General features: G+C 39.3%; 1 protein-coding gene across 2 annotated transcripts; it reads left to right on the top strand.

The window, feature by feature from the left end:
- The first annotated feature begins 5,622 nt into the window (after window positions 1–5,622).
- asb7 (ankyrin repeat and SOCS box containing 7) lies at window positions 5,623–25,396 on the top strand. 2 transcript variants are annotated; one of them, XM_068312786.1, is made up of 5 exons: window positions 5,623–5,822; window positions 6,589–6,639; window positions 11,896–12,107; window positions 13,621–14,226; window positions 24,450–25,396. In XM_068312786.1, the coding sequence occupies exons 2-5, from the start codon at window positions 6,602–6,604 to the stop codon at window positions 24,587–24,589; spliced, it is 996 nt and encodes a 331-aa protein (XP_068168887.1). In that variant the 5' UTR covers window positions 5,623–5,822; window positions 6,589–6,601; the 3' UTR covers window positions 24,590–25,396. The 2 variants fall into 2 exon arrangements, with proteins under 2 accessions (XP_068168887.1, XP_068168878.1); XM_068312777.1 differs by having other exon boundaries at window positions 6,517–6,639.
- Window positions 25,397–27,121: the final 1,725 nt, after the last annotated feature.

The following is a 27,121-nucleotide window of genomic DNA, read 5'->3' as shown; positions in this document are numbered from 1 at the left end:
CGCAATGATCCTCCACGTGAATCACGCAGATAGGTCAACAAAGTGAGTCGTTAGAAAGACGACACCGGAAGTACTTAATATAGGATTCAAAATAAAAGATTTTTTCTGCGTGATAGTCTGACGGTAGTGTACGTGAAAAAATACATGATTTAACTTGAACTGTGAATATAGATTTACGCTCAAAAGTACCAAAAGAAAACATTTTATTTTGTAAACAATATTAATATCAATTAATAGAAGTTGTTTCCAGAAAATATTAAGTTATTCTCCAGAAATCTTAAAATTTTCTATTAGTTTCACATTCACTCTCTGATTGGCAACAGTTTTGAGAAAGAAGCACAAACGCTGATGGGACGTTAATGTACCGGTTAAAGAAAGTGATGTTTTCATGAAGTTTTAATGTTTCAAATGTGGCTTGTGAGATTCAACGTTTGTGTGATTGGAACAGTGTTAAGGTTTTTAGTACTGAAGTCACCATGTCTGAGAATCCTCGTTGTTTTGTTATTCCGATCAATGTTCACCTTCCTGTGATCCTTCTTGGTCTTAATTATAAATTCTTATTAGTATAATTGGATGTAGGTGTTATCTGAAAATCAAAACCGGTGCATTTCTCACTGCTTATTGGTGCAAGCTGTAATATTTTTTTTAACATCCTGCACTACTTAGGCCATGTCCACACATCGCCAGATCCTTTTGAAAACGAAAAATTTGCGTCCGCACGACAGTGTTTTCAAAGAAATCTCCATTCTACACGTAACCGCATAAGTGCGTTGATCGACACATTTATAAGCAAACCAACTCCGGAAACGTCAGGAGAGACAACCGGGACATGTGGAAAAACATTCCGTTCCTCCTCTTCCATCACAGAGTTCTCCACCAGCAGACAGCGTGACCCGGTCGGACCCAGAACCGGCGTCGGCGTCTTTGGCGAGGAACGTGAATGAATGAATGAATGAATGAATAAATAAATAAATAAACTGTATGACTCATAAAGAAAGACACAGACGAAAAAATATTCAACTCAGCTCAGTGGTCGCGATGAAGCTGGACCCTCTGGCAAGAGTGGCAGAGAAGAGAACCTTGAACAAACTGCTGGACATCATGGGCAATATCAGCCACCCTCTACACTATGTAGCAAACAACCAGGGAAGCTTGACCAGCCAGAGGCTGCGCCTCCCAACATGAAGGACCAACAGACTTAAGAACTCATTCATCCCCCGAGCCATTAAACTGCTCAACTCCTCTCTGGGGGAGATGAAGAAGAAGAGAGTCCACATGAGAGCTGAGGGATGACACACATAAAATGCCAAAAACAATGCAAACGCTATAGACACTTCACTCTACCCATGCCTATCTAGGCCTGTTTATTTATGTCTTTTTATTCGTATGCCTATTTAGTGTTGGTACTACTTTCTATGTGCTGGTGCTTTCTGTGTGTGTGTGTGTGTGTGTGTGTGTGTGTGTGTGTGTGTGTGTGTGTGTGTGTGTGTGTGTGTGTGTGTGTGTGTGTGTGTGTGTGTGTGTGTGTGTGTGTGTGTGTGTGTGAGTGCGTGTGCGTGTGCGTGTGCGTGTACTCACTGTGCTGTGTGCGACAGAGAAATTATTTTCCCTGACGGAACCTCCTTAAGGAATCAATAAAGTTCTAGTCTAGTCTCTAACTGTCAAGCATGTTTATCAACACGTCTTCGACATGGAGCTGTTATATGTCAGAAAATAGCCAGTTTTACCTCCGTCCATTCAATGTGTGAATGTAAAGACGGCTCACACACACTGACATCAGAGTTGTTTTCGTCGCAGGGAGACACCCCCAGATAGAAAAAGTTGCAGATACAGGGTCCATATGACAACGCAGATCCGGCATTTTCAAAAAACCTCACTTTGGCCGGCGTTTTCGAAATATTGCATTTTTGTCATGGATATCTGCGTTGTCGCATGGACGGAAGGTGTAACTGCAACAAAAAAATTGTGTTTTTGAAAAGTCACGGCAACTTGTGGATGGGGCCTTATTCTAGCTTAAACAAACAAAAAAATTACAAGGCAGTCAGAGACTACAACATCCCGCGTCACCCCTGAATTCAAAATTTTACCCTGACCTACATTTTTCCTGACTTTCCCTTGGGATCACTAAAGTATCTATCTATCTGTCTATCTATCTATCTGTCTGTCTGTCTGTCTGTCTGTCTGTCTGTCTGTCTGTCTGTCTGTCTGTCTGTCTGTCTGTCTGTCTGTCTGTCTGTCTGTCTGTCTGTCTGTCTGTCTGTCTGTCTGTCTGTCTGTCTGTCTGTCTGTCTGTCTGTCTATCTATTCATAATGGTCGCAGCAATTAATTCTATATTGTACTATCAAGTATGACATTGACCTAGTTTTCCAAAGGTGATGGTGATTATCACATTTTTGTTCCCTGGCTTCCTAAAAATGTTGCTTTTTGTTTTATGATTATATCTCATCAGGTTTCAGAGATGTGTACCTAAAAAGGTATAAACATGAAAATTTGACCTTGACCTAGTTTTTCAAGATCAAGATTGTAATCTAATTTTCATTCCCTTGCCTCCCTGAATATAACGTCTTTTGTTTCGTCTTTCTATCTTATCTGGTTCCTGAGATATGTGCAAAAAATATATACAAAAGTTTAAATTTGACCTTAACCTAGTTTTCTTATTGTCAAGGTCCCATTTTCATCCCCTTTGCCGCCTGAGTAATGTACTTTTTCTTTCATCTTTCTATCTGCAATGGTTGTGAAGATATTTGGTGGACAGATGAACACACAAACACTGACAATTACAATACATACCACTTTGCTGGATGTAATTACAATACATCACCACTTTGTGGGGTGTAATAATACTGTGGAAACATGTTGATGTTTGATCTAAATGTGTCTAAGCTAGACAGTTTAAGTTATTACCTAGATTGTGCTATTTCCTATAGGCAAGCAAACAATAAAGTTGGTTCAGAAATTAGTCCATCAGAGGAACAGCCAACATGAGATGTTTTAGAGACAAAGTTAGATAGAGCAGACTTTGTTGGTTTGGGTTTGGACACATTCAGAAGAGAGATTGAGAGTACTGTATATTGGTAAAAAGATGGGCTATAGGCTGATATGGAAAAAGACGACACACTGTGGAGGCCCCTTACAGGACAAGCCAAAAGGAAAAGAACAAGAAGGCCGATATATGACTATTTTGTTATTGCACATAATCGGCTTTGACAATTGCTAACCGAAGCACCTCATCCTTTTTCTTGTTATGGTAGAATTAGACTTGTCTGGGTTAATGGTAAAAGCATTCTAAATCTTTTTTCTTAGATAGATAGATTTTATTCAGATCACTTTCCTTCCGCTATTTATGGCATTACTTTTAACTACTCCAATAGTTATCTTATTTGCTGTACATCTTATTCTTCCATTCTCTCTGACTACTGTTACTTTAATTGTGAAAATTTCTCCACTGTGGGACAAATAAAGTCTTATTGTAACGGGAGTTTACCACGGGCCTGCCGCTATGTTGATGCAACTCTCACATACACACACATCCATACAGGCACTAGCCCACACAGGCACGCAAGGGCACACTAACAAACATACATATGCCCATATTTAATATCATGTTGATATCATGTGGCATAATGGAGAATTTGTATGGTTGGTGTATTCTTTGTGTTATTTAGATTTATAAGTTGGGGAATTAGTTTTGTGTATTTAAAGGACTACTGTAGCTTATTTTGATCTTCGATTGGCCAATCAATTTATGCATAATGCTTACTCTTATTCTGTTGATAATGTTTCTCTGTCATTACATCTTTTGCAATACAGTTTAAGCTATAGTATATTTAAGCTGGTTTATTAGTTTTCTGTCTGTGAGTGTGGGGACATAATTAGAGCACCTGTGGGGAAACTATAAGTAGGCAGGTATGGCTCAGGTGGGAGAGACCTCTCCAGTGCAGAGAGGTGAGTCAGGAAGATGTCTCCATGAGGAGCTCTTCAGGTAGCATGTTTTTCACTGTAACTGCGAGAGTATTGAATAAAATGCACTATTTTGCTAAGCCGGGGTCTGGAGTTTCCGTCCTACTGATCAAACCATGACACTTATCTTATCTTGTCATCTTGTCTTGTCTTGTCTTAGAAAAACTTTTGTTAGATATAGTACCTAATTACTGCATTAACTACAATGACCATGAACAGTTATCGTCTTATTAAATGAGTGTTTGAATTGCTTTAAGAATTGACTTGAATAAAAGGTGTAAAGAAAAAACAGAGGAGAAAGGGCAACAAGGCAAGAACGTATACTTAAAACCTACATGTTAGTAGTAATATAATTAGGGTATGTTAGAGAATGTATCATGCTAACTAGTGGAGTTAGTTGGCATTTGATTTTTCACCATCAAAACTACACATTTCCCTTGGCTGCTCACTTTATATGATGAGTGTAGAGCCAAACAATTCAGATTTTTGACTTGAGATTTTCCGAATAAATTTGGGAGTTGGATAATAATTTATTATAGTGCATGTAAATATTCAGTGTATGAGAAACAACATGTCATTGACAAGGTAATTTTTTTTTCATTTTTAAAACAAGTTTTGCAGTCTTTTCCTGCTGTCACCCATGGTTGAGGAACAAACAAACTTTGCTGGATTAGATGGAGTAAAAATTTAATACATTCCAACTACTGTATATTGTTTGCCCATTTGTCAATGCAGTGAATGAAAATTCAGTTTGAGTTTATGGTAGCTGTAATTGTTCGTGAAGCGTCTTGTGCTTTTCTTTTTCTATGTTCGTGTCATTTGTGTTTCCCTCTTGGTTTTATGCTGAGTTTAACTGAACGTTTCTATCTAGCTGCCGTTGTTTGCCTCTCTTTGACACCTGTCTGTCAGTGTCATGTCACTGCGAATTCAGTATGTTACGCCAGTTGCCCACTTTCAATTTGCCTGTGCTTTACTATGTAGTTTATATAGTGCAGTTCACTGTGTTTTTGGACTGTGGCTCCAGTTCTTTTTTTGTGACTTATTTTACTTCTGTGGTTTTGTTGTTAATATTTGTTTTGATATGTGAATTAATCTTTTAGATTTTCACGATATTTTGTTTTTTGTGCCTGCTACGGTCTTTCTTACTTTATGAAGGAATTTCTGTTAAAATAAACTTTTGTCTTGCTTTCACATGGTTCGGGTTCTGCTTTTTAACTGATCTTACAACAGTGCAGAATATTCTATGAGATTGCAATTCTCAAAAAAAAAAGAAAAGAAAAAATAAAATACTTGTAATTGTATCCATATTTTTTAAGCATGAATGACACCCTAAGTCAAGGAAATTTTAAAAATGAAATATGAACTATTTTTGTTAAAATGTTCACTAACTAATAATTCCATTGTCCAACAAAACCATTGTACATGTTCAAAGACATGCTTATAAATACTGCAGTGCTAAAAATGATGACATACCAAGCCACCTATAATGGAAAAGCTTTAACAGAGTTTTGTAGATTGTAATAATTCTAAATTGACACAAAAATCCTCCGCTGAGTTTTTTTTTCTCCTAGTTTTAATTATTTGGCCTGTTTCGAATTCGTAATGCTTTTATTATGAAATATTGAATGCGGAAGCGTTGTTGTTTTGCTGTTGGGGTCAAACTGCTTCGCTATCACAGACTTTGTTGTCTAAGGTTATTTTCAACAGCGAAGTGATGCTCAGAAATACAAAAGCTAACATTTGGTAAACTTTTATAAAGTGGAAATAGGTGAAACGGACAGAAGCATGTAACTTCAACAACTCCTTTCTTACCGTCTTGAAGCTTATTGGCTAAGTTAAACGTCGGCACAGTGTCTGTCAAGTAAGTCTTTGTTTTATGATATCAAAACTATTCACTATTAATATGAGAGTTTTTGTCGTTGAACCCAGTGTGCAGAAGATAAGAGGAGCCTAATCGACTAGTAACAAACATGTGTTCATGAATGTGAGGTATCGCTACATAGTTTGTTAGCTTGTTGGCTAAAGAGGGTTAGCTACAAGTCTGGGTAAACGTAATATTTATCCTACTATGTTTCTTTGTCTGTTTTTTAATCAAAATGTTTGATTTTAGTTTAACATTGCTTACATTTCTGCATGTGTGAAAAAAGTGTGCATATAAATGTGCGGCTTCTTCGTAGCCGGATCCACATCTTCATTGTTTACTAGGGCATGTTTTATTACAGGTTATGTTCGCAAATAAAGGCTCTGCACGTTTTTGTTTTTTTTCCTAGATTAACCAATGTGTTTACTATAGTGTTTAATGTGGTTACTGGATAAGATGTCGTGCTTTAATTGAAATAAGTTTAATAATAATAATGTAAAGGTAGTTTTGTAACTCGGAGCTATTTATATGACATATTGAAACATTTTTCTTACTTGCCATTTTTGGTTATTGTTAGAAATGGTGGAAATGAATCCAAGTCATATATAAATCTAACTTTACAAACTTTTGCATATAGCAAATAAAAGCTCCATCAACCCTGTAATTTAAACAAGTATTGTGTTCTGTGTTGCAGGATCATTCACTGAAGACAAAGTGCTGTCTTATTTCTTGACAGTCTCCTAACAGTGCAGCTCTATGTTTATAGGTGCAGCTCCGATATGACTAAGAGAAGCACATCTCTTCAACTTGTTAAAAGGTACTTTTTTGTTTCATGGTACAATATATATTTAATAAATGTATTCAAGATACTGATCAAGATATACTGATCACTAAGTCATGCTCGTTTGCTCATTAATGTAACTTTTTTTTTAACGTTAATTATATGATAGTAGAAGTTCATGCAATTGTTTTGGCCACTTTGAAACTTAACATTCATTTCTTTTTGAGCCTTTCATAGGTCATTTACTTCAGTGTTTTGGATAATATTCATTCATTCATTCATCTTCCAAATCCACTTTATCTGCCATAACGGGTCATGGGGAAATGGAGCCCATCAAAAGTGTTCTCAGGGCGTGAGGCGGGGCAAACTCCGGGCACGACACCAGTGCGCCGCAGAGCCACATAAAGACAGTCAACCATGCACACTCACACTCACACACTATGGTCAATTTGAAATGGGTAATTAGTCTGATTTACTTAAGTGTTTTGGATAATATATGCTGCAAAATCAGCTTGACTTTGAACTTGAGGGGTAGACATTAAAATTCACATTTCCATCAATGACCGTGGTGCCCTGCAAATAATTAAGGGGTTCTCTGCCTTGCTGAAGGGCACATTTGAAGTGCCCGGAAGATGAAATGGCACCTCTCCCGCTACTAGTCCATTCTGTGGTTCACACTTGTTCATATAGGTGTGCGGCGGCAAAATTCAGAGAAGCGTTAATGTTCTTCTGTGTTGGTAGTGTTCTTACATAGATGCCATTTTTCCCAAATGTCTTGAATAGTAGAGCCATGAACACTGACCGTTAATTGAAGCTCCTTGAATGTCTTTCTTAAATCTTTTTTTGACTTCCTACAAAAAGTTTTGCTGCCAAGTTTCATTGGAATTTTGGAGTACAAGGCTCGTTTTCATTTTGAGTGCAAAGTCTCTTCCATTTGTATTTATTGTGCATCACTGTGGGTTCATCCAATAACCCAGTGGTCCCCAACACCTGGGCCGCGGACTGGTACAGAAAGAAAAAAACAATTTCCATTGCTTCCGTTTTATTTATTTCAGAGTGTGGAAGATGTTTTATTTGAAGAAATTACCCGCTTCTGTTACATTCGTTTATATCAGTGTTCCCCAACCACCGGGTCGCGACCCGGTACCTGGTCGCGGGACATTAGGTACCAGGCGGCACAGAACGTTTGACGTTCTTTTTTTTATTGATTACTAGTCTAAAGATGTTTTATTTTGAAAAGTGACGTGTGAGCGGAATGACGCACAGACGAATGAGTGTGTCTGTCCGTTGACAGGTCTCGGTCACTTGACAGGTTGTCAGCCATTACCACTGAATTATGCTACTGAATTATGCTACAAATACTCCAGTGGTCTGGATTAAAGTCAAGGCAGATTATCCTGAGATCACCCAAAAAGTATCGCAAACCCTGTTTCCATTTCCATCCTTCTGTCTTTGTGACCATAAAGAAAACCAAACTGCAGAGTAGACCGGACGTCCGGAACACACTTCAGGTGTCATTATCTTCCGTGAACCCTAGATCAGCGGTCCCCAACCACTAATTGTCATTATTGTAATTATTATTATTTGATTGACTTGTTCACCCTTTTATTGGAAATGATCAGTAATTATTATTATTTGATTGACTTGTTCACCCTTTTATTGAAAGTGATCAGTATTTCTCATACGCTGAATGCACTGATTATAAGTTGCTATATTTCAAAATAAACCTCATTAGTGCAGTCACTTGAATTGAGTTTTTAATATAATTACAGTAATCCCTTGTTTTTTGCGGGTTTATGTTCCAAAAAGAACCCCTGATAGGCAAAATCCGTAAGTAGAAACTTTTTTTTTTTACAATTATTATACAATTAAATACTCTATGTACATTGATAAGAAAAAACAAACCATTTTAAAGGCTCAAACATTTGTTTCACAAATAAAAGTACTTTAGAAACATTTTTTCAACAAATAACTTCTGTACTGTACTGTCAAATAATAATTTTAATCATCAATGTGAACAGAAGGCTTCAAATTGCAGAGATTAGCCCCGCCCACGAGACCCGAGTGATTAGATTAAACGGGAGAAAATTGAAATGATTATGAAAAAAATACAAAGTACAGTCGGACAAATAGTGATTCAGGTATATTTCACTGCTCTTCAGACTGAGTCGCTGCATCCTGACTCTGCTCTGCAGTGTTTTCTTCTTTTGAAGCCCGCGGTGCAGGTGTGTTTGTTCGGGAGAAGAACATAGTGATAGGCAGTTGTCGCTCGTTTTTTCTTCTTTGCAAAAAGATCCTTATACACCGACATACCACCATCGATTATGTTGGAGAACTGTAACGTACACCTGTAATATTTTTTTTCCCTGCAGTCATTAATCCGCAGAGCTAATGCAGACTCCATCCTTACCATGGTCTTGTTGCGGACAGTTGCAACCCTTTTTGTATCCTTATTAAAACTTATTGCGGCTGTCGTCCTTATGTTTTTTTCTTCCTTCTTTATGGAACGAACCGAAGATTCATTAATTCCGTAATGCTGACCTACAGCCGCATAGCTTTTACCTTCCCTTAGCATGTCCAGAAGTTTAACTTTATCTGCGATAGATAGCATCTTCCGCTGCCTTTTGGGTCCTGCCGCAGGTGCTTTTGTCAGTCCAGAGCGTTTTGTCGACATTATGGGTTTTAGAGAAACTCAAAATTGCAAGAGAATTTGCACGTATGTAATGTAAATTTGGCAAGCTGTTTTACGTACGCGTACATATTACAGGTAGTCGCCGACTTACGACCTGTGCAACTTACGACCGACCGACTTTACGACCACAATGTCCGGGTAGGGCGGGGCATTCCCTCCAGCCACAGTACTCACGCTCTGAGGCTCCCGCGCTCTCTTCAGTCCCCACGGCGCACACACGCTGTTCAGTCACACCGTGAGATCAGCAGCCCAGCCCACTACTGATGGGCTGGGCTGCTTAGGAGGCTGTGACGGAGAAATGTATGAATGGCGTATGGAAAAACTGTCAAGCGTTACGTGAACTCTTCTGCTGGATTTGAAAGTGACGAAGAACTTGATCAGATTCGGGAGAAAATAGTGAAACTGGCAAAAAACCTCTCCTTGGAGAACTTACGAAAGATCGCGCTGTATGAAGAACTGATCGCGCTGGAAGAAGAAAGAGTGGAAGAAGAAGAGAAAGAAGAGGAGGAAACAGAAAAAATGTTCACCAAAGGCTTGTCAGAAGGCTTTTCCCTGTTAAATAAACTCCGTGCACACTTTGAAGAAATGCACATAGAACATAGAAACATTTGCAAGGATTGAACGGATGGCAAACGACGCTTTCCGTCCATATCGTGAAATTTATGAGGAGAAAAAGAAACGAACAATTCAGACAAAGCTCACAATGATTATGAAAAGATCGTCTCCCGCTCCCACCAACCCACACGCTGCCCCAGCTGACGATCCGGACAACCCTCAGCCAAGAACCAGCGCTGCTGGATTTAATTTTTACTTAAGAGTCGATTTACGACCAAGTCGAGTTACGACCGATCTGTCGGTCCCAATCGCGGTCGTAAGTCGGCGACTACCTGTATACTGCAAAGTTATTGACGCACAGGTAGAGAAGAAGCGGAGTGACTTTTTAGCCAATCAGAATGCAGAACACAATGCACGATGCAAATCCGTGAAGTCACGAAACCGTGAAAAGTAAACCGCCTTATAGCAAGGGATCACTGTATTTCTCACAATTAATTTGTTTACAGAGATGTTGATTATCAATTTATGAAAAAAAAGGTTGTTTATTGTCTGTTTATGTCTGCATTTTATATCAAACCACTGCGGAGGATTTATTATTAGACTGCAGTTGTCCTGGCGTCATTAACGATTATCGAGAAAATGAAGACTGGTCCATGAAAATATTGTCTTAGATAAAACCGGTCCGTGGCGCACAAGGACTGCTGCAATAAAATAACCCACAGTGACCCACATGGCCTTGTCAACCTTCCAAGACTGATGCGCTGTAGTCACATTCTTCCTCATCTATTCTTGAAATTTTAAATTATTGCAATTAAACTGAACCACAGATTAGCTATATTAATGTTAAGAAACAGTGGCACATCTCATTTATTTAAAAATATTGATTACCTGCTTGTTTCCTGTTTTAATTTCTAATCTCTCTATTAAATAATCTTTCATCAATCATAGCCCAAACCACTGATGTGGATTTAGAGACTTACTGTATGTACACCAAAACACTAGTTATTACAATTAGGCAGTCAGCGTAATTAATGACAATAAAGGTAACACAAGCAATATACATTAAAAAATATTTCAAGATATGAAAAATATCACAAATTTCCCCGCTGTGGGACAATAAAGGCTTATCTTATATATTTCCTTTAAAAACTGACAAAGTGTTCAGACAAAAGAATTATAAAATACAACCTAAAAGTGTGTAAGTTGACTTTTTGTTTTCTAAGTGATGAACATTATAGAATTTTTATCAACTGCATTGGTCACATTTTCTCTTTTAAGCAGGGAGAGCTACAGAAAAGCTGGCTGTGACGAGACCGCTTAATGAACTGGCATAGCGATCTTTTGCCTTCACGGTGTCTCTAGTTGGAATCGTTAAATATTGGGCAAAAAATGTTCAGTTTTCACTTATGAATTACTCTTTTAATGTAGTTTATTTTATCAGATAAAATTCATTCAAATATATTTTAACTGCTTAATTACATCATAAATGTCATAAAAGTTCATAGGTTTGATTACCAGTTGCAACATGACCTTTCTGTGTGGAGTTTCTGCAAAAAAGAAAAAAAGGAAAATAACGTCGAATGTACATGTTATCTCTTGTTTGTATTATAGACACAACCAAGCATATATCTATATAACTTGATTATTTACTCAATAAAATCTTATTACACAAACCGAATACCAGCTTCGTCCACTGTTGCGGGTCGTGGTTTTTCTGGAGCCTATCCCAGCAGACTTGGGGCATAAGGCAGGGTACAATCAATGCACAACGCCAGTGCACCATGGAGCCACATGCGAAACAGACAAACACACACTCACTCCTACAGACAATTTGGTGTGCCACCCCAAACTGAAAATTTGATTTGCAAATGTATCTGAAGATCAGGGTAAAATTTTGAATTCAGAGGTGTCGTGGGATGTTGCAGTCTCTGACTGCATTGGTTCTAGTTTTTACTGTTTTAGTATTTGATGGCATAGCCAATATGTCAACAGTCTGAAACTTCACCTTATAAACAGATGGTCATTCCCTTTCTAAAATGTAACAGAATGCTGAACCATCAATGCAGAAGGAACACTGAGCTTCACGAGGAATTGCAGATCCAGGCTGCAGTTGCAGCAGGTGATGTCTACACTGTAAGGAGAATGCTGGAGCAAGGATATTCACCGAAGATACGAGATGCCAATGGATGGACACTACTACACTTCTCTGCTGCAAAAGGAAAGGAGAGATGTGTCAGGGTTTTTCTGGAACATGGAGGTCAGAGTCTTGAACATTTGCTTTTTTTGTAGGTAATTTCTTATTTTTGTTTTTTTCTAAAGGTTGATTGGTTTGGTGGTCATCTTGTCAACGCTAGAGGGCATTATTTTATTTAAACTCTTGTTTAAGGCACTCAAGTCTTAATCTATGTAACAGGGAACAAACGTCTTCTGTCTGGCTAGGAAATACAAATTCTTTACAGCGGCCTTACAATGACAAAAAATGTGACCTAGAATTAACCTTTGCAATCAGTTTCCTTCCTCTCTCTCTCTCTCTCTCTCTCTCTCTCTCTCTCTGTCTGTCTGTCTGTCTGTCTGTCTCTCTCTCTCGCTCTCTCGCTCTTTCTCAGATTAAGAAAATTAATTATTTAATTACAGGATTTGTAATTAATGAATCTAATTAATTGCATTTTAATCTCATCCCTGCTAAAGGTCCCCAAATAAAGAATTTGAATTCTAGGACATTACAAAATTGTAGTGCATGACTAATCAATATAATTCACCAAGAAGAGAAGATTTGAAATCCACATTGTTATTGGTTAACTGTGCTTTATAAATGAAATTCAAAAGAAAAAAGGCCAAGCACATCAGCAAACCAATTAGGCCAGATGCATTTCTCAAAAATGCAATACAAACACAGTTAAATAAAATAAATAACATTCAGAAATAAAATAAGGCTGAGTCTCAAATAGGCACATAAGCAGACTCTCAATCAAAATGAATACTAAAGCTGACTCAATACAGCAATTCAAAATGAATAGTATAACATGCCTCTAAATAAGGCAACATCAATAGCAAGATGCCAACAGGCATTTCCTTTAAAAGTGTAAGCTAACGTTATAGGAACTGACAACAGACAACTCTGACATGTTTTGCATTTAAATGATACGTTAGGATGGAGCTGCTTCACTGCGTTTTTGTTGATAGCCCCGTCTTTGTTCTTTTTATGAATAAACTTTCCGCCCAAAGGTCTGAGTGGGCTTGCCTCGCTCTCCTGTGTCGCGTCCATCTCTGTTGTCAGTCACCTTGCTTTTGACTAGTGGCACAGGTACGAAGTGACGTCACTGCAGCCTACGGGTCACTCAATGGGCCAAATTTAAAATGATTGCGCATTGACTTGCCACTCAAGATTAATTGCGTTAATTTTTATAAGGCGTTAATTTGCAGCGTAATTAATTAATCTAATTAACGCGTTAAACTGACAGCCCTAATATATGTGTGTGTGTGTGTGTGTGTGTGTGTAGCTGTGAGAAGAAATTAATGAAATTTATTTTTGCAACATCACTATTCCTCATTTGGGTATGCTAGAATGTTTGGAATGTTTCTGTAAGATAAAGGCAATTGCAGCCTTAAGATACACAACAACCTGGTTAACACCGAACTCAGATGTTAGATTCTAGGAGGGACTATTTTTGGAAAGCCAGTCTGAATATGATCTATAACTGACCAGTCTGTAAACAGGCACTACCCCTATTGTATTTGATTGTTTCCTCTTCCCACTCTCCTCTGTGCAGCTGACCCCACAGTGAAGGACTTCATTGGTGGCTTCACAGCACTCCATTACGCTGCTATGCATGGCAGAGCACGCATTGCCCGACTGATGCTGGAATCAGATTTTCGCAATGATATTATGAATGCAAAAAGCAATGATGGTTGGACACCACTGCACGTTGCTGCCCACTATGGACGAGACTCATTTGTACGACTCCTCCTTGAGTTTAGGGCCGAGGTGGACCCTCTGAGCGACAAAGGGACCACACCCCTACAGTTGGCTATCATTCGAGAACGCTCCAGTTGTGTACGAATTCTCTTGGACCACAGTGCTAATATTGACATTCAGAATGGCTTCCTACTACGGTATGCAGTCATCAAAGGCAATCACTCATACTGCCGTATGTTCCTTCAGAGGGGAGCGGACACTAATCTGGGACGTCTTGAAGATGGCCAGACCCCCCTGCACCTGTCAGCACTCAGGGATGACGTGTTGTGTGCCCAGATGCTCTACACATATGGGGCTGACACCAACACAAGAAACTATGACGGCCAGACACCAGTAGCCGTATCTGTCAGCATGTCTGACATCAGCCGGCCCTGTCTGGATTTCCTGCAGGAGGTCACCAGTGAGTTTCAATAACACACTCCACATTTTGCTGCTCTTACATGATACATGGCCACAGACCCACTTCACGCATTGATCATGGAGGATCTCTAATATTCCTGGGTTTCCATGAGGCAACTACTTTCTAATCTCATTGTATTTATTTATTTCGGTTTGAAGTCAGGCAACTATAATGGGAACCTGAATGGTCTAGGACTACTTCTGAGATAGATAGATAGATAGATAGATAGATAGATAGATAGATAGATAGATACTGTAATAATCCCGGAGGAAATTGCACATACCCTACACTAACAGACACATGTAGCATTAACAGTACATATACTAAATATATATATATATATATATATATATAAACAGTATAAAATTAAAATATAAACAGTATAACATTAAATTAAATCAATTTAACTGCGTGCTGACCTCGCCACCTCCCCCCCACTCCTCCTGAGAGAGTCATTGTACCCCCTGATGGCACGTGGCACGAAGGAGGACCTCAGCCTCTCTGTGGAGGTGCTGTGTGACAACAGTCTGTCGCTGAAGGTGCTCCTCTGCTGGGAGAAGGTGGTGTGCAGTGGGTGGCTGGTGTTGTTCATGATGGCCCTGAATTTAGACATGGTCCTGCTCCCCAGAACTGTCTTCACAGAGTCCAGGCTCAGCCCAACCACTGAGCCCGCTCTGCGGATGAGTCTGTTAAGACGGTCCATATCTCTTTTCCTGGCCCCACCACCCCAACACATAATGGCGTATGACAGCACACTGGAGACTACGGACTGATAGAACATGAGAAGGAGCTTAGGACAGATGTTGAAGGAGGCCAGCCTCCTCAGGAAGTACATCCTGCTCTGCCCCTTCTTGTACACACAGTCCGAGTTGAGTGACCAGTCCAGTCTGCTGTCTAGCTGCAGTCCCAGGTACTTATAGTTTTCTACCACCTCCACCTCACTGCCTTTGATGATCACCGGCTGTGGAGAGGGAGGTGCCCGCCGGAAATCCAGCACCATCTCCTTGGTCTTGGAGACGTTGAGCTGGAGCTGGTTCTGTTGGCACCACTCCACGAAGTCAGCCACCAATGCCCTGTACTCCTCCTCATCACCCTCCCGGATACATACCGCAATCGCAGTGTCATCGGAGTACTTCTGTATGTGGCATTTATCCGAGTTGTGCTTGAAGTCCGATGTGTAGAGGGTGAAGAGAATAGGGGAGAGCACGGTCTCCTGTGGCACCCCCGTGCTGCTGGTCACCATAGAAGAAAAACAGTCCCCCATACGGACGTACTGGGGTCTGTCCGACCGATCAATCCGACTATCAATTGCAGGGTGACTCTACTATTTATTTGTATATATTAAATGAAACATTTCAGTAAATCTCATATCAGAAAACTCTTCCAATTCACATGTGACTTGTAGGAGTCCCAAAAATGTGAAAATTGAACAAGCCTTGAGTTTAGCTTATTGCCACATTTTCAGGCAAACTTTAACTCACCTACAATCATGGATATACAGTGGTATGAAAAAGTTTGGGCACCCCTGATAATTTTCCAGATTTTCCTTTATAAATCACTGGTTGTTCGGATCACCAATTTGTATTTGCGGTGGCCAATTGCAAGTTGTTGTCATTTTTGCATTTTTTATGAAGAGTGGCAACAGGGAGCCTCAAAACAGCTCCAAATGACCTGAAAACAAGTACAATTTTCTGGAATAGCCATGAATATTGTCAAAAATGTGTGGTGTGATTTAAAGCGGGCTAATGATGCCGTCAACCATCAATCCAACTGAACTGGAGAAGTATTGTGAAGACAAATAGTCAAAAATACAGTACCTTCAACCAAAATCCAGACCCTCATTGGAAGCTATAGAAAGCATTTGGAGGCTGTTATTTCTGCCAAAAATGGCTCTACTAAATATTGATGAAATTTTTGTCTTGAGGTCCCCAACTTTATGCACCTGCCTACTTTTGTTTAAATAATTATTGCACACTTTTTATAAATCCTATAAACTTCATTTCACTTCTCAAACACTACTGTCTTCATCTGCTACGTTATATATTTAAACGAAATTGTTAATCCGCAGAACAGGTGATTTATAAAGGAAAATCTAGAAAATTATCAGGGGTGCCCAAACTTTTTCATATCACTGTAGTCCAGGCTCCCTGTACCTGGACTATATTCCGTGTTTCATTCCCAGACGAGCCCCCATTTGTTACGACCCTGCTTGTTAAAAAGAGTTGTAACAAGAAGAAACCGATGTAAAAGGGTTAACATAAAAATATTTAATACACCAAAGATTATTTTAAATCCCTGGACATAGAGGAAAGGTTTTCAAAATTAACAAAAGGGCCAAAGAATGCTGCTCAAACAAACAGCATCCTTTTGGAATATAACCAAAAGAGGACTGCTGAATTTGTCTATAAATTACAAGTAAAGTGAAAGCAAAACCACCAAAAAGTCCTCTAATTACGGCTGTACAAAAAAGTGGTGAGCAGCACCCCTACTCCTAATTCTAGCACAATCAAGTGCCTACTTGCAATTGACAGGTGACAAACTCGACCCACTCTTCCACAATGTGGTCACAAATTTGGTCATAACACAGCGTCTCGCTGGAGCAAATGAGGCAAACTGTCCATGAGGAAACAGCAGGCACTTCTGAACAGTTGAAACGTATTTGACGGCTCCCGCTCTGATTGAGGGTCTGGGATTGGAGCTTCCTACTGGCTAGAGTCAGAGAGCTACTGAGGACTGGTCAACTGAGTCTCTTGCACTGGGAGCATATTTGCTCTGGACATCTTGGCACATGCTGTCTTTGTAGCAATAGGTTTTTTTCTATTACCTTTTTGTTCACTTTGCTGTAGAGAGTTTGGCTTTTTTCTTCATCTGACCATTTCTCCAGATTCTCTGGAGATTTAGTTGTGTCTGAATGTCTCTCATGGTTGGGGTTTGTTTTTGTCATTAAATCCCCTTTGACACCGTGTTTCCCCATTGTCAAGCTGATTCCTCAAAGGCCCCGTCCACACGATGCCGGAATTTTTTGAAATCACAACTTTTTGAAAATGCATCGAAAACAATTCACACGACAGCATTTTCAAACAAATCTCTGTCCACACTTAAACGCATCAGGGCGTTTATCAACACGTGTATAAGCAGAACAACTCCGAGAAAGACAGGAGAGAGGACCGGGACGTACGGAAATTCATGGTGTTCCTCCTGGAGGAGAACCTCCATCACTGATTTCTCCCACCAGCAGGCAGCGCATCCTGGTCTGACCCAGAACTGGCGTCGGCGTCATTGGCAAGGAACTTGAATGAATGAATGAATGAATAAATAAATGCATATATAAACTTCATGACACATAAATAAAGAAACAGACAGCATGTTTTCAACGCATCTTCGACGTGGGGCTGTTATACATCAGAAAATAGCCGGTTTCAGCTCTGTACATGTAGAATCGGGTCACATGCATGACGTCACAGTGGTTTTGGTCCCAGGGACACGCCCCACTCATAAAAAAGTTACGGACACACCGTCCACATAACGCAGACCCAGCATTTTCAAAAACACCCACCTTGGCCAGCGTTTTCGAAAAGTTGCATTTGCGTTCCAGATATCTGCATTGTCGTGTGGATGGAAGGCAACAAAAAAGTTGCGTTTTCAAAAAGTTCCTTCATTGTGTGGACGGGGCCAAAGTTTTCTTTGACAGGCTCATCAATATGCTGAATGTCTGAATGTTTCTTGTTTCAAAGGGCTGTAATGCTTATTGGAGACCTGTCATCACAAATGCTCTTTACCGGAATAGTCACGCCATCACCTTCCTGCCCTGACTGACATCGAACGGGGTCAGGAGTTAGGTTGTGCAGACCTGAGTCCCCAGATCTTGTGGACATATCATCTGGAGATGTCATGGAACAGGAAGAGACTGTAGTCACTGTACATTATTAAGGGGCTATGCGGGACTTCTGCTCTGATCAGTTTAGTAGTAGCTCCTTTCCAGTTGTTCATCACTGCTGCTGAAGTAACATCCCTAATAGAGCTCCATGAGGGGGGTTCCATGGGCATTGGCTGGTGCTGTAGCGGAAAGATCCTACATGGGACCTCCACCAGCACTACTACTATACCACAATCTGGATATTGAGGATTTTTGTACTCCTCACCTTTTTTGGAGGATGCTCCACCTCCAACACTGCTGTTGCTTTCTCCACTATTGCGCTTACTTGCTTTCTTACTGGCCACCAGGGCTTCTGACAGCAGCAACTGCTGGACATTATTAAAGGTGTTCTCTACCTGAGAAGTGAGGGCATTCAGGCTCCATAAACCTGGGTTTAAAAATAGCTTATCTGAGAAACATTCTTTCATGGTGAAGACCTGTGGCGTGGAAGTGTAGTTGTGAGGTACTGGATGTGGTACATTGGGTGAAGAGTGTGAGCGTGTGTGGTCCCTTGCATTGCGAACCCTCCACACGGAAAGGTGGCACTGGCCAAAAGCTTGAATAGCAATAACTCAAAATAGGGTCCCCATTTTCATTCATTCATTTATTCATTCATTTAGGGAGATTTGAAAGGACCTGATTGTAAATAGGTCCTTTACAATGTCTCAGCAGAATATAACTCAGGTGATGTGTCTCGTGCTAATGACCCTCATTAGTATACAAAGACTCGGTGAAGCTCGCATTTCAATGACCCCCCTTTGACACCCCAAGGCAGCCCATTAATCATCGTTGAGGAGCCAAATAGGTTTCAACTCTGGTCGTTGAAATGTGAATAGCACTGACCACATCCCACAGGGTGTGAATACCAGCCACTTTCAGAACTGACGAAGCCTCTTGGATGAGAAGCGAAACGTTTTCAAGAAACTTTAAAGTCCAGTGGATTGATTTAAACAGCTTTGGATTACATTTTAGTCCTAGAGTATTTTATTTTGTTTGTATGTAATGGCGATAAAATGTAATAAAGATTTATCAACAATTCATCTTATGAACAACCTCTTGGAACCAATTGTTTTTTTAGGTTGAGGACTACCTGTATAAGTCCTTGCAAAGGACATTGACATTATTGGGTGTATTTCAACTTGGGTACAGTAGTACCTTTAATTAATTCTGTGACTGCTCTTAATTCAAACTACTCGTAACTCAAACAAATTTTCCCCATTTAAAATAACTAAACTAATTTTAATCCATTCAAGCCTTATAAAAAAGCCTCACACTCCATGTATACTCTTCCTGTGCATTATTATATAAGTGTTACGTAAACCTTGATAAAGTTTAGAAGAAATGCAAAAGTAAAGACCTACATCTGTACTCCATGAAGAACAAGATGCGGTCTCAGTTGATGTATCCATCTGCTAACTAGCGGTGGTGTCTTGAAAACGGTTTTGTTTGCAGTATAAAAACTGTGGCTTTTAAACTTACTCGGGCTCTTCACATTACTATACCAATGTACCATCAGCATTCCATCAAATAAAGGAAAAGACACATCTAAAAGGCATTATGGAGTGCAGTGTCTGATATGTCATGTCACTGTAATGTCACTGTTGGCAGTGGGAAATGGTTCACAACTAGTTTAATGCAAATATTTCTGTGCAGAATTTCACCTGTGTTTTCATGTGGAACGGTATTGTCTGAATATCTGTGGTTGTGTAGGCATGATATTATTTTCTTTAAATGGAGGAAAATAAACTCCAAAAATGCACATGTGGTGATGGGGGGGGGCATTCAGAGGTGGACTCAATTTTCATGATTTAGTTGTTTGGCACACTCCCTGAACAGGACCAGAAAAAGGCACCACCTCAACCCCCGAAGTACAGCCTCAACATCCCACTGCCACCTCCAAAATTTACTGTATCTCTATAATTTTATTTGTGTGGATTAGTGTTTGGTTACACCTGATATACTGTAATGTTGAAAAACGTTTCAATATCAATTATTTTAAAATGCACTGTACAACAATCCATTACATAATAATTTGCATCTGCATTAATCAGATTTTCCTAAAAATTATTAATTTTTACTTTTGTATTTTATTTATTGTTATACATCTTAAAAAAAAATAAATAATGAACTTCAGGGTGCCCAGAGAGGAACTGTGGTATTGTATGAGGAAGTCTGGAGTGGCAAAGAAGTATGTTAGAGCGGTGCAGGACATGTATGAGGACTGTAAGACAGTGGTGAGGTGTGCTGTAGGTGTGACAGAGGAGTTCAAGGTGGGGGTGCAGCTCTGAGCCCCTTCTTGTTTGCTATGGTGATGGACAGGCTGACAGACGAGGTTAGACAGGAATCTCCATGGACTATGATGTCTGCAGACGACATTGTGATCTGCAGTGAGAGCAGAGAAGAGGTGGAGGAGAAGCTAGAGAGGTGGAGGTTTGTCATGGAAAGGAGAGGAATGAAGGTTAGCCGCAGTAAGACGGAGTAAATGTGTGTGAATGAGAGGGACCCAAGTGGAAGAGTGAGGTTACAGTGAGAAGAGATCAAGAAGGTGGAGGATTTTAAGTACTTAGGGTCAACAGTCCAGAGCAATGGAGAGTCTAGCAAAGAGGTGAAGAAGTGTGTACAGGCAGGATGGAACGGGTGGAGGAAAGTGTCAGGTGTGATGTGTGATAGAAGAGTTCAGCTAAAATGAATGGAAAGGTGTACAAAACTGTGGTGAAATCAGCGATGTTGTTTGGTCTTGAGACATTGTCACTGAGGAAAAGACAGGAGACAGAGCTGGAGGCAGCAGAGATGAAGATGCTGAGGTTCTGTCTGGGAGTGACCAGGAAGGATAGGATCAGGAATGAGTACATCAGAGGGACAGCACATGTTAGAGGTTTTGGGTCTAAAGTCAGAGAGGCCAGACTGAGGTGGTTTGGACATGTCCAGAGGAGAGATAGTGAATATATTGGTAGAAGGATGCTGAGTTTTGAACTGCCAGGCAGGAGTCCTAGAGGAAGACCAAAGAGGAGGTTTATAGATGTAGTAAAAGAGGACATGAGGATAGTTGGTGTGAGAGAAGAGGATGCAGAAGACAGGGTTAGATAGAGGCAATTGATTCGCTGTGGCGATTCCTGAAGGGAAAAGCCAGAAGGAAAAGAAGAAGATTTTTCTTTCTCGCCTTTCTGGTTTTTGTTGCCATTTTAAAGCATTTGATATAATTTTAGCTGAAGACTATCATTTTCTGCACTTCTTTATAGGATTTGCCCTCTTTTATTAACTTCTTAAAGATCAGGTAGCATATATTTTTTGGTAAAAGTAATTTGATTTTATGCCTTTCTTTATTTAGTAATTATGTGATTTTGTAGGAATTTAAAGTGTTAAAATAATGCCTTTTGAAATCAAATATATTTTTTATGACCAGGACTGATGCACTCTAAAAACGAAGTTGGTAAAAGTAAACAAAATATTTCATTATAATAGTACCATGACATGCGAGCGACTCGAAATTTAAGTTTTTTGAGATAAAAACTGTCACCCTTTCCATGTTTTTTTCAACATAAGACTGTAAATACGAGTTACAAGCTGTTCTTTGGACACCAACAATATTTGACAGTTGGAAACAACATCAGCTGAGACCGCAACCTGCTCTTTCCCACATGTTTAATTCATTAAATGCCTATTTGATGCATTCATTCATTGACTATCACTTGTTCCGCTAATGGCCTAACCCAGCTGTCTTCTGGACAAGAGGCGGGGGACGCTCCATGCCAGTGCATTACATTCAATTCTCATTAAAAGCATAACATACACAGATGACAGGGCACGGTCCTAATTAACCACAAGCTACAGACTGAGTCAAGCAACATCAATCAATGTGCAATGTCACAATGGTGAAGAAAACAAAAGGATTTTGCATCTATTATCTTTTTAGACTTTATACCAGTTTATATAGTGTAATCGTGCCAAAAATAAAACTTAACAGCCGAAACTGTTGAAAACGTTACTTGTTTGGTGCAGAAAACCTGTTGAGTGCCTGCTGGACACTCAGCAAGGGCATAGGTTCACTAAAGCCACAAAACTTGGTTAACCATGATGTTTGTGCTCATAGTAGGAGACTCATAACCAGGGTGTCCATAACCAAACCTGCTAGGAAACCTAATTCAACTAATTTCCCTGATTGAACTGTTTTCAGATACTGGTTTGGTCATGATATCTCAGTTTCCAAAATTGGGAAACATCAGCTAACAGAGCCACTAATTTCATGGCAGGGGCTGTGGCCATCACTCTTCACAACTCCCCACCTTTCTGTTTCAACAGGAATAATGTAAATGTAGCCACAAGAGGAGAAATGCCAGTGTCTTATTTTGCCGGTCCCAAGCCCAGATAAATACAGAGGGTTGCATCAGGAAGGGCATCCGATGTAAAACTTTTGCCAAATCAAACATGCGACTCAAACCTATGACTTCCATACTGGATCGGTCGAGTCCTGGGTTAACAATGACCGCCATTGGTGCTGTTGACCTACAGGGTGCCGGTGGAAATTGGACTACTGTTCGTCGAAGAAAGAGAGGAGGAAAGTCTGATTGTAAGAAGAGAGAGAAGAGGAACGCCAAGAGTATAGGACTGAGAGTAGGGACGTTGAATGTTGGAACTATGACAGGAAAAAGGAGAGTTGGTTGACATGATGCAGAGAAGGAAGGTAGACATACTGTGTGTCCAGCAGACCAGGTGGAAAGGCAGCAAGGCTAGAAGTTTAGGAACAGGGTTAAGCTAAAAAAAATTTTAAGACCTGAGAAAGGTGTTTGACACGGTAAACCATAACATCCATTTAAAAAAAATTATGATCTCAGTTTTTTGGACAGAATATTGGAATGGCTCAAATTACATCTGGGAAATAGAAAACTCTGTACAATGATTAAGAGCACCATTTCCTCCTTTATAGACAGCAGGAGTGCCACATGGTTCTATTTTGGTCCTCCTTTTATTCAGTGAAAATATTATTGACCTATCATCTATCTGTCCTGAAGTTTACTCACAACTTTATGCCAATGATGCTGTAATTTATGTCCATGCTAAATCAAGTCAGAGAGCAGCAGCGCTGCTTCACGGTGCAATGGAAAAAAATTCAGATTGGATGGAGCAATCATTCCTGGCACTGCATGTCACAAAACTGCGATCATGTTTTTCTCCATAAGAAATAATCTTCAACCTGCACCTGAAATTATTTTGAAAGGTGAAGAATTTCTGGAGGTAGAGTCTGTCAATTTCTAAGGTGTAGTGTTGGACAGGACTTTTTTAAAAGCACATAGCAAATCTGATTAAAATGGTAAAATTTAATTCTCCCCAATTTAGATATATTCCTCAGCAGATGAGCCCAGATTCTACGAAGTTGTATATACAATGATATTTCCACATTTTACAGACTGCATCACAACTTGATCTCTTTCATCTAATACTGCCCTACAGCCATTACAAAGTCCGTACAGACAAGCTCTTAAAATATTAGATTAAAAAAATCTGTCTTTACCATAATTGTGACATCGTGAAGAAATTCAAGTTGCTAAAATTTGAACATTTCATTTTCTTTTCTAATGTAAGTTTAGTATATACAATTTTGCATATCCTGGCACCACCATCCCTGAAAACTTTTGTAAAATCACATTATGAAACAAGTGTTAGAACAACTTGGGCCACTTCCAGAAGGGACTGCTATGTGAATTTTAGATCCTCTGCATTTAGGTAAAACAATTTCTCAGTCAAAGCTGCAGGGATGTGGAACTCACTGACATTCCACATCAGTTTAAACTTAATCTAAGGAAATAGTTGAAGGACAGTCAGAGATGTGATCACTAGGGCTGTTGCTATTGTTCAAGAATTGTAAATTGTGCATTATATGTGTTGCATTTGTATGGTGGTGAGTTGATCTGTTTTTGATGTGTCCTGCTAATGTTTGTGGATCCATGGAACTCTTCCTGTGTGTGTGGGTGTGTGTGGTGTGTTTATATTGGGGTGTTGTTGCTTGATGTTGTTTTATCTTGTTTTGATAGTTGAATTCTGACAAACCTGCTGTATTTCTGCGTTTTCCCAGGAATTACAGATCAAAATTAGCTTCAAACTATCTCTGGTCTGTGTATCATATTTGTTGCGCAAGGTCCCTGTTAACTAAATAAAATCTAAATCTAAGTATTTATTGGAACACTACTAGAAAAATCACTTAAATATATAAATATGGTGGTCCTTTATTTAAATAGTTTTATAAAAAATGTAGTCATCTCTATCTCATCACCATTCTGCTGTGTAATAAGTTTTTCTGTTTCTCTTTCAGGACAACCTCGATCTCTACAGGACTTGTGTCGAATTAAAATCCGTCACTGTATCGGCCTTCAAAGCTTACAATGTTTGGAAGATTTACCAATTGCAAAGGTTATTAAAGACTATTTAAAACACAGGTTTGACATTATGTGAAGATAATAACAACGGAGTGGGAGAATGTGAATTAAAATAATCATTTATAAAGACTATGCAAACACTATGCCCCTTTGTTTGGAAGTCATTTCCACAGATCTGTGTTGTATGTGTGATGAAATTTAAGTTCAGTTTGTACCTCCACCTCAGCATGTTATGTGATTCGGATCCCTTTCTCCATTTCAAGCACTTCATCTCTCTACATCTGGAATAGTTTCTTAAGAAGGAAAGTGATCCAGCTCATGAAGAATGGTGTTGGTGGGGAAAAGAAAAAAATAAAATAAAATAAAACATAATTTGACAGCAGTTTTATTGTTTATACAGTTTGAGTTGCTGTCATGTACATTTTTACCTTTTGTCAAGAGTGTACTGAGTAATTCATATATTTTATGAGCTTAAACCAGTTTCAATTCATGCATACTGACTGAGCTTTTATTTGACAGGTATAAATGAGATTGTTAACACAATTCCTGGATTAGACAATAAACTCTGTTTTAATTACCGGTATGTACAACAGTTGAAAGTTAAATTTGATTTCTTTTCAGCTGAATGAAGCAACATATCAGTTTACTCCATCTGCTTCCACAGTGATGGATGACAGTCATTGTTTTGTTACATCTAACATAATAAGGTACCTTACTATTTGCAATTCTGAATGATAATGGTTTATTTAGCTCCCTTAAAATCCAATGTTGAGAAAGTGTTTTGACTGGCAAGACTAATGACCGAAAACTCAGAAAGCAATGAATGTACAAAGCTGTAAGGTCAAATACATCCAATATGGCCAATAAAAAACGGTGAAAACAAAGATAATCGTTGATTACTTGCTGTCAGGCCTACAGACAATATCCATCTATTTTCTGTACCACTTGTACAAGATTATGAGAAAAAAAATTGCTATTCGAGTCACAAAACTGTTCTATACTCATGTTGTACTAAAATATCCTGAGTATCCAAAGAAAGTAAAGTCAGCTTGTGTCCTTGAAAATATGTTGTGTAGAAAAATTTTTTTAGAGGGATCTTCCTCTTTCTAAAGTCCACCACTAGCTCTTTTTTTTCTTTAAATGGTTCATGTTGAACTCTCCAACATCTCTGTACTTGCCATCTTCACTGTCTTTGAAACATCAAAAAAAGAACTTCAATTGCTTTTGAAAGCAGTGTGAATAAAAACAATTCTAGAACAGTCCCTTGAAAACTTGAAAAGAAATGCACATTATGGCTGACCAGTGAGGTAGTAAGTAAAACCTTTTACGCATCCTGCTCAAGGTGAGATTAGTGTACCTGTATTGCGTTTCCCCTCTGACAGACAAGATCAAGTGCCATGTAATGTGAGGAAAGGGATTGTCTTTGACATGTCCATTTTTTTTAGAACACTACTCAGTGCACATGTAATATATGTATACTTTGTGGGTTTTAGTTAATTCAACACAAGACACTTCAAAATCTTCATGATTTATTAGAGGTGTATTCAACAGGCCTTAAGTGTTCACTGAGCTGGAGCAAGGATCAAGCAAGACATCTTTCACAAGCCAAGAACCCAGCCCAAAGTCATGTTGATGTCATCTACTTTCCCTTGTGTTTCCCTAAATACATGGAACTGAATTTCCCCAGTTTCTGTTTCACATCCGTTCTAAATCCTCTTTTCGTCCAACAAAGGTCACTTGGCTAATTGTGTCCATGCACTGTATTTACTGGGAATAGGAAAGTGACAAACTTCCCCAAATAACATTGTAATTTTTAAATTTTATTAACTATTGATCCTTGTAGGGTAATTATTATTCCACTCCACACACAAGGGGTTATTAGTTGCATACATACAGTATACTTAATGTATAGTGGGTACAGGCCTGCATATGCACATGTACACAGTGGACCTGTAGGCATGCAGGTGAGGGGGGGGTAGAGTGGTGGGCAGCTCCTTTGTGGTGCACTCCCAATGAGCAACAGGACGGCACCTTGCTCATTGGGAGTGCCTCAGCAGTGCTCAGGAGGTGAACTGACACCTCCCATTGTCAGTTCACACTCTGAAATTCTTTGCCCGACATGGGTCTTGAACCAGCGACTTCCGATCCCCAGTCTAAAATTTAGTGGACTGAGCTGCTGCTGCCCCTGTATACCAGCAGTTTGGCATGAGGGGAATTATGCATCAATAAAATGGACATGAGTAGGTTTATAATAGATAAAATTTCAAAAAATGGTCTAATATTTTAACATGAAAACAAGAATACCAAAGGTGGTACACCAGGCTTGCTAATCTGTGCCAATTTGGTGTCGGAACAGAGAAGTGTAACTTAATGTAATTTGAACAAAAGGCAAAAAAGCACTTATTACCGAGCTACATACTTGGATATATTTGATTTTTACCCATCAATGCCACGATAGTGTTAAATCAAGCTCACAACAGATTATAGCAAAGCAAGATTTTTAAATTACCTGAAATCCACCTAATTAATGACAAGTCAGACATTTATCAAAAAGGGACTTCAATGCCAAAAAACCAGCTGGTGTGATGTAAATTGAACTGTAATTTTC

This window comes from Antennarius striatus, chromosome 1, assembly GCF_040054535.1.
Source record: "Antennarius striatus isolate MH-2024 chromosome 1, ASM4005453v1, whole genome shotgun sequence".
Lineage (NCBI taxonomy): Eukaryota > Metazoa > Chordata > Actinopteri > Lophiiformes > Antennariidae > Antennarius > Antennarius striatus.
This window is presented reverse-complemented; position numbering and strand designations above follow the sequence as displayed.

Coding starts and splice junctions, on each gene's coding strand:
- asb7 (XM_068312786.1), top strand. CDS start 6,602: ATGACTAAGAGAAGCACATCTCTTCAACTTGTTAAAAG. Junction 12,108..13,620: donor GGTTTTTCTGGAACATGGAG/GTCAGAGTCTTG, acceptor TCCTCTGTGCAG/CTGACCCCACAGTGAAGGAC. Junction 14,227..24,449: donor TTTCCTGCAGGAGGTCACCA/GTGAGTTTCAAT, acceptor TTTCTCTTTCAG/GACAACCTCGATCTCTACAG.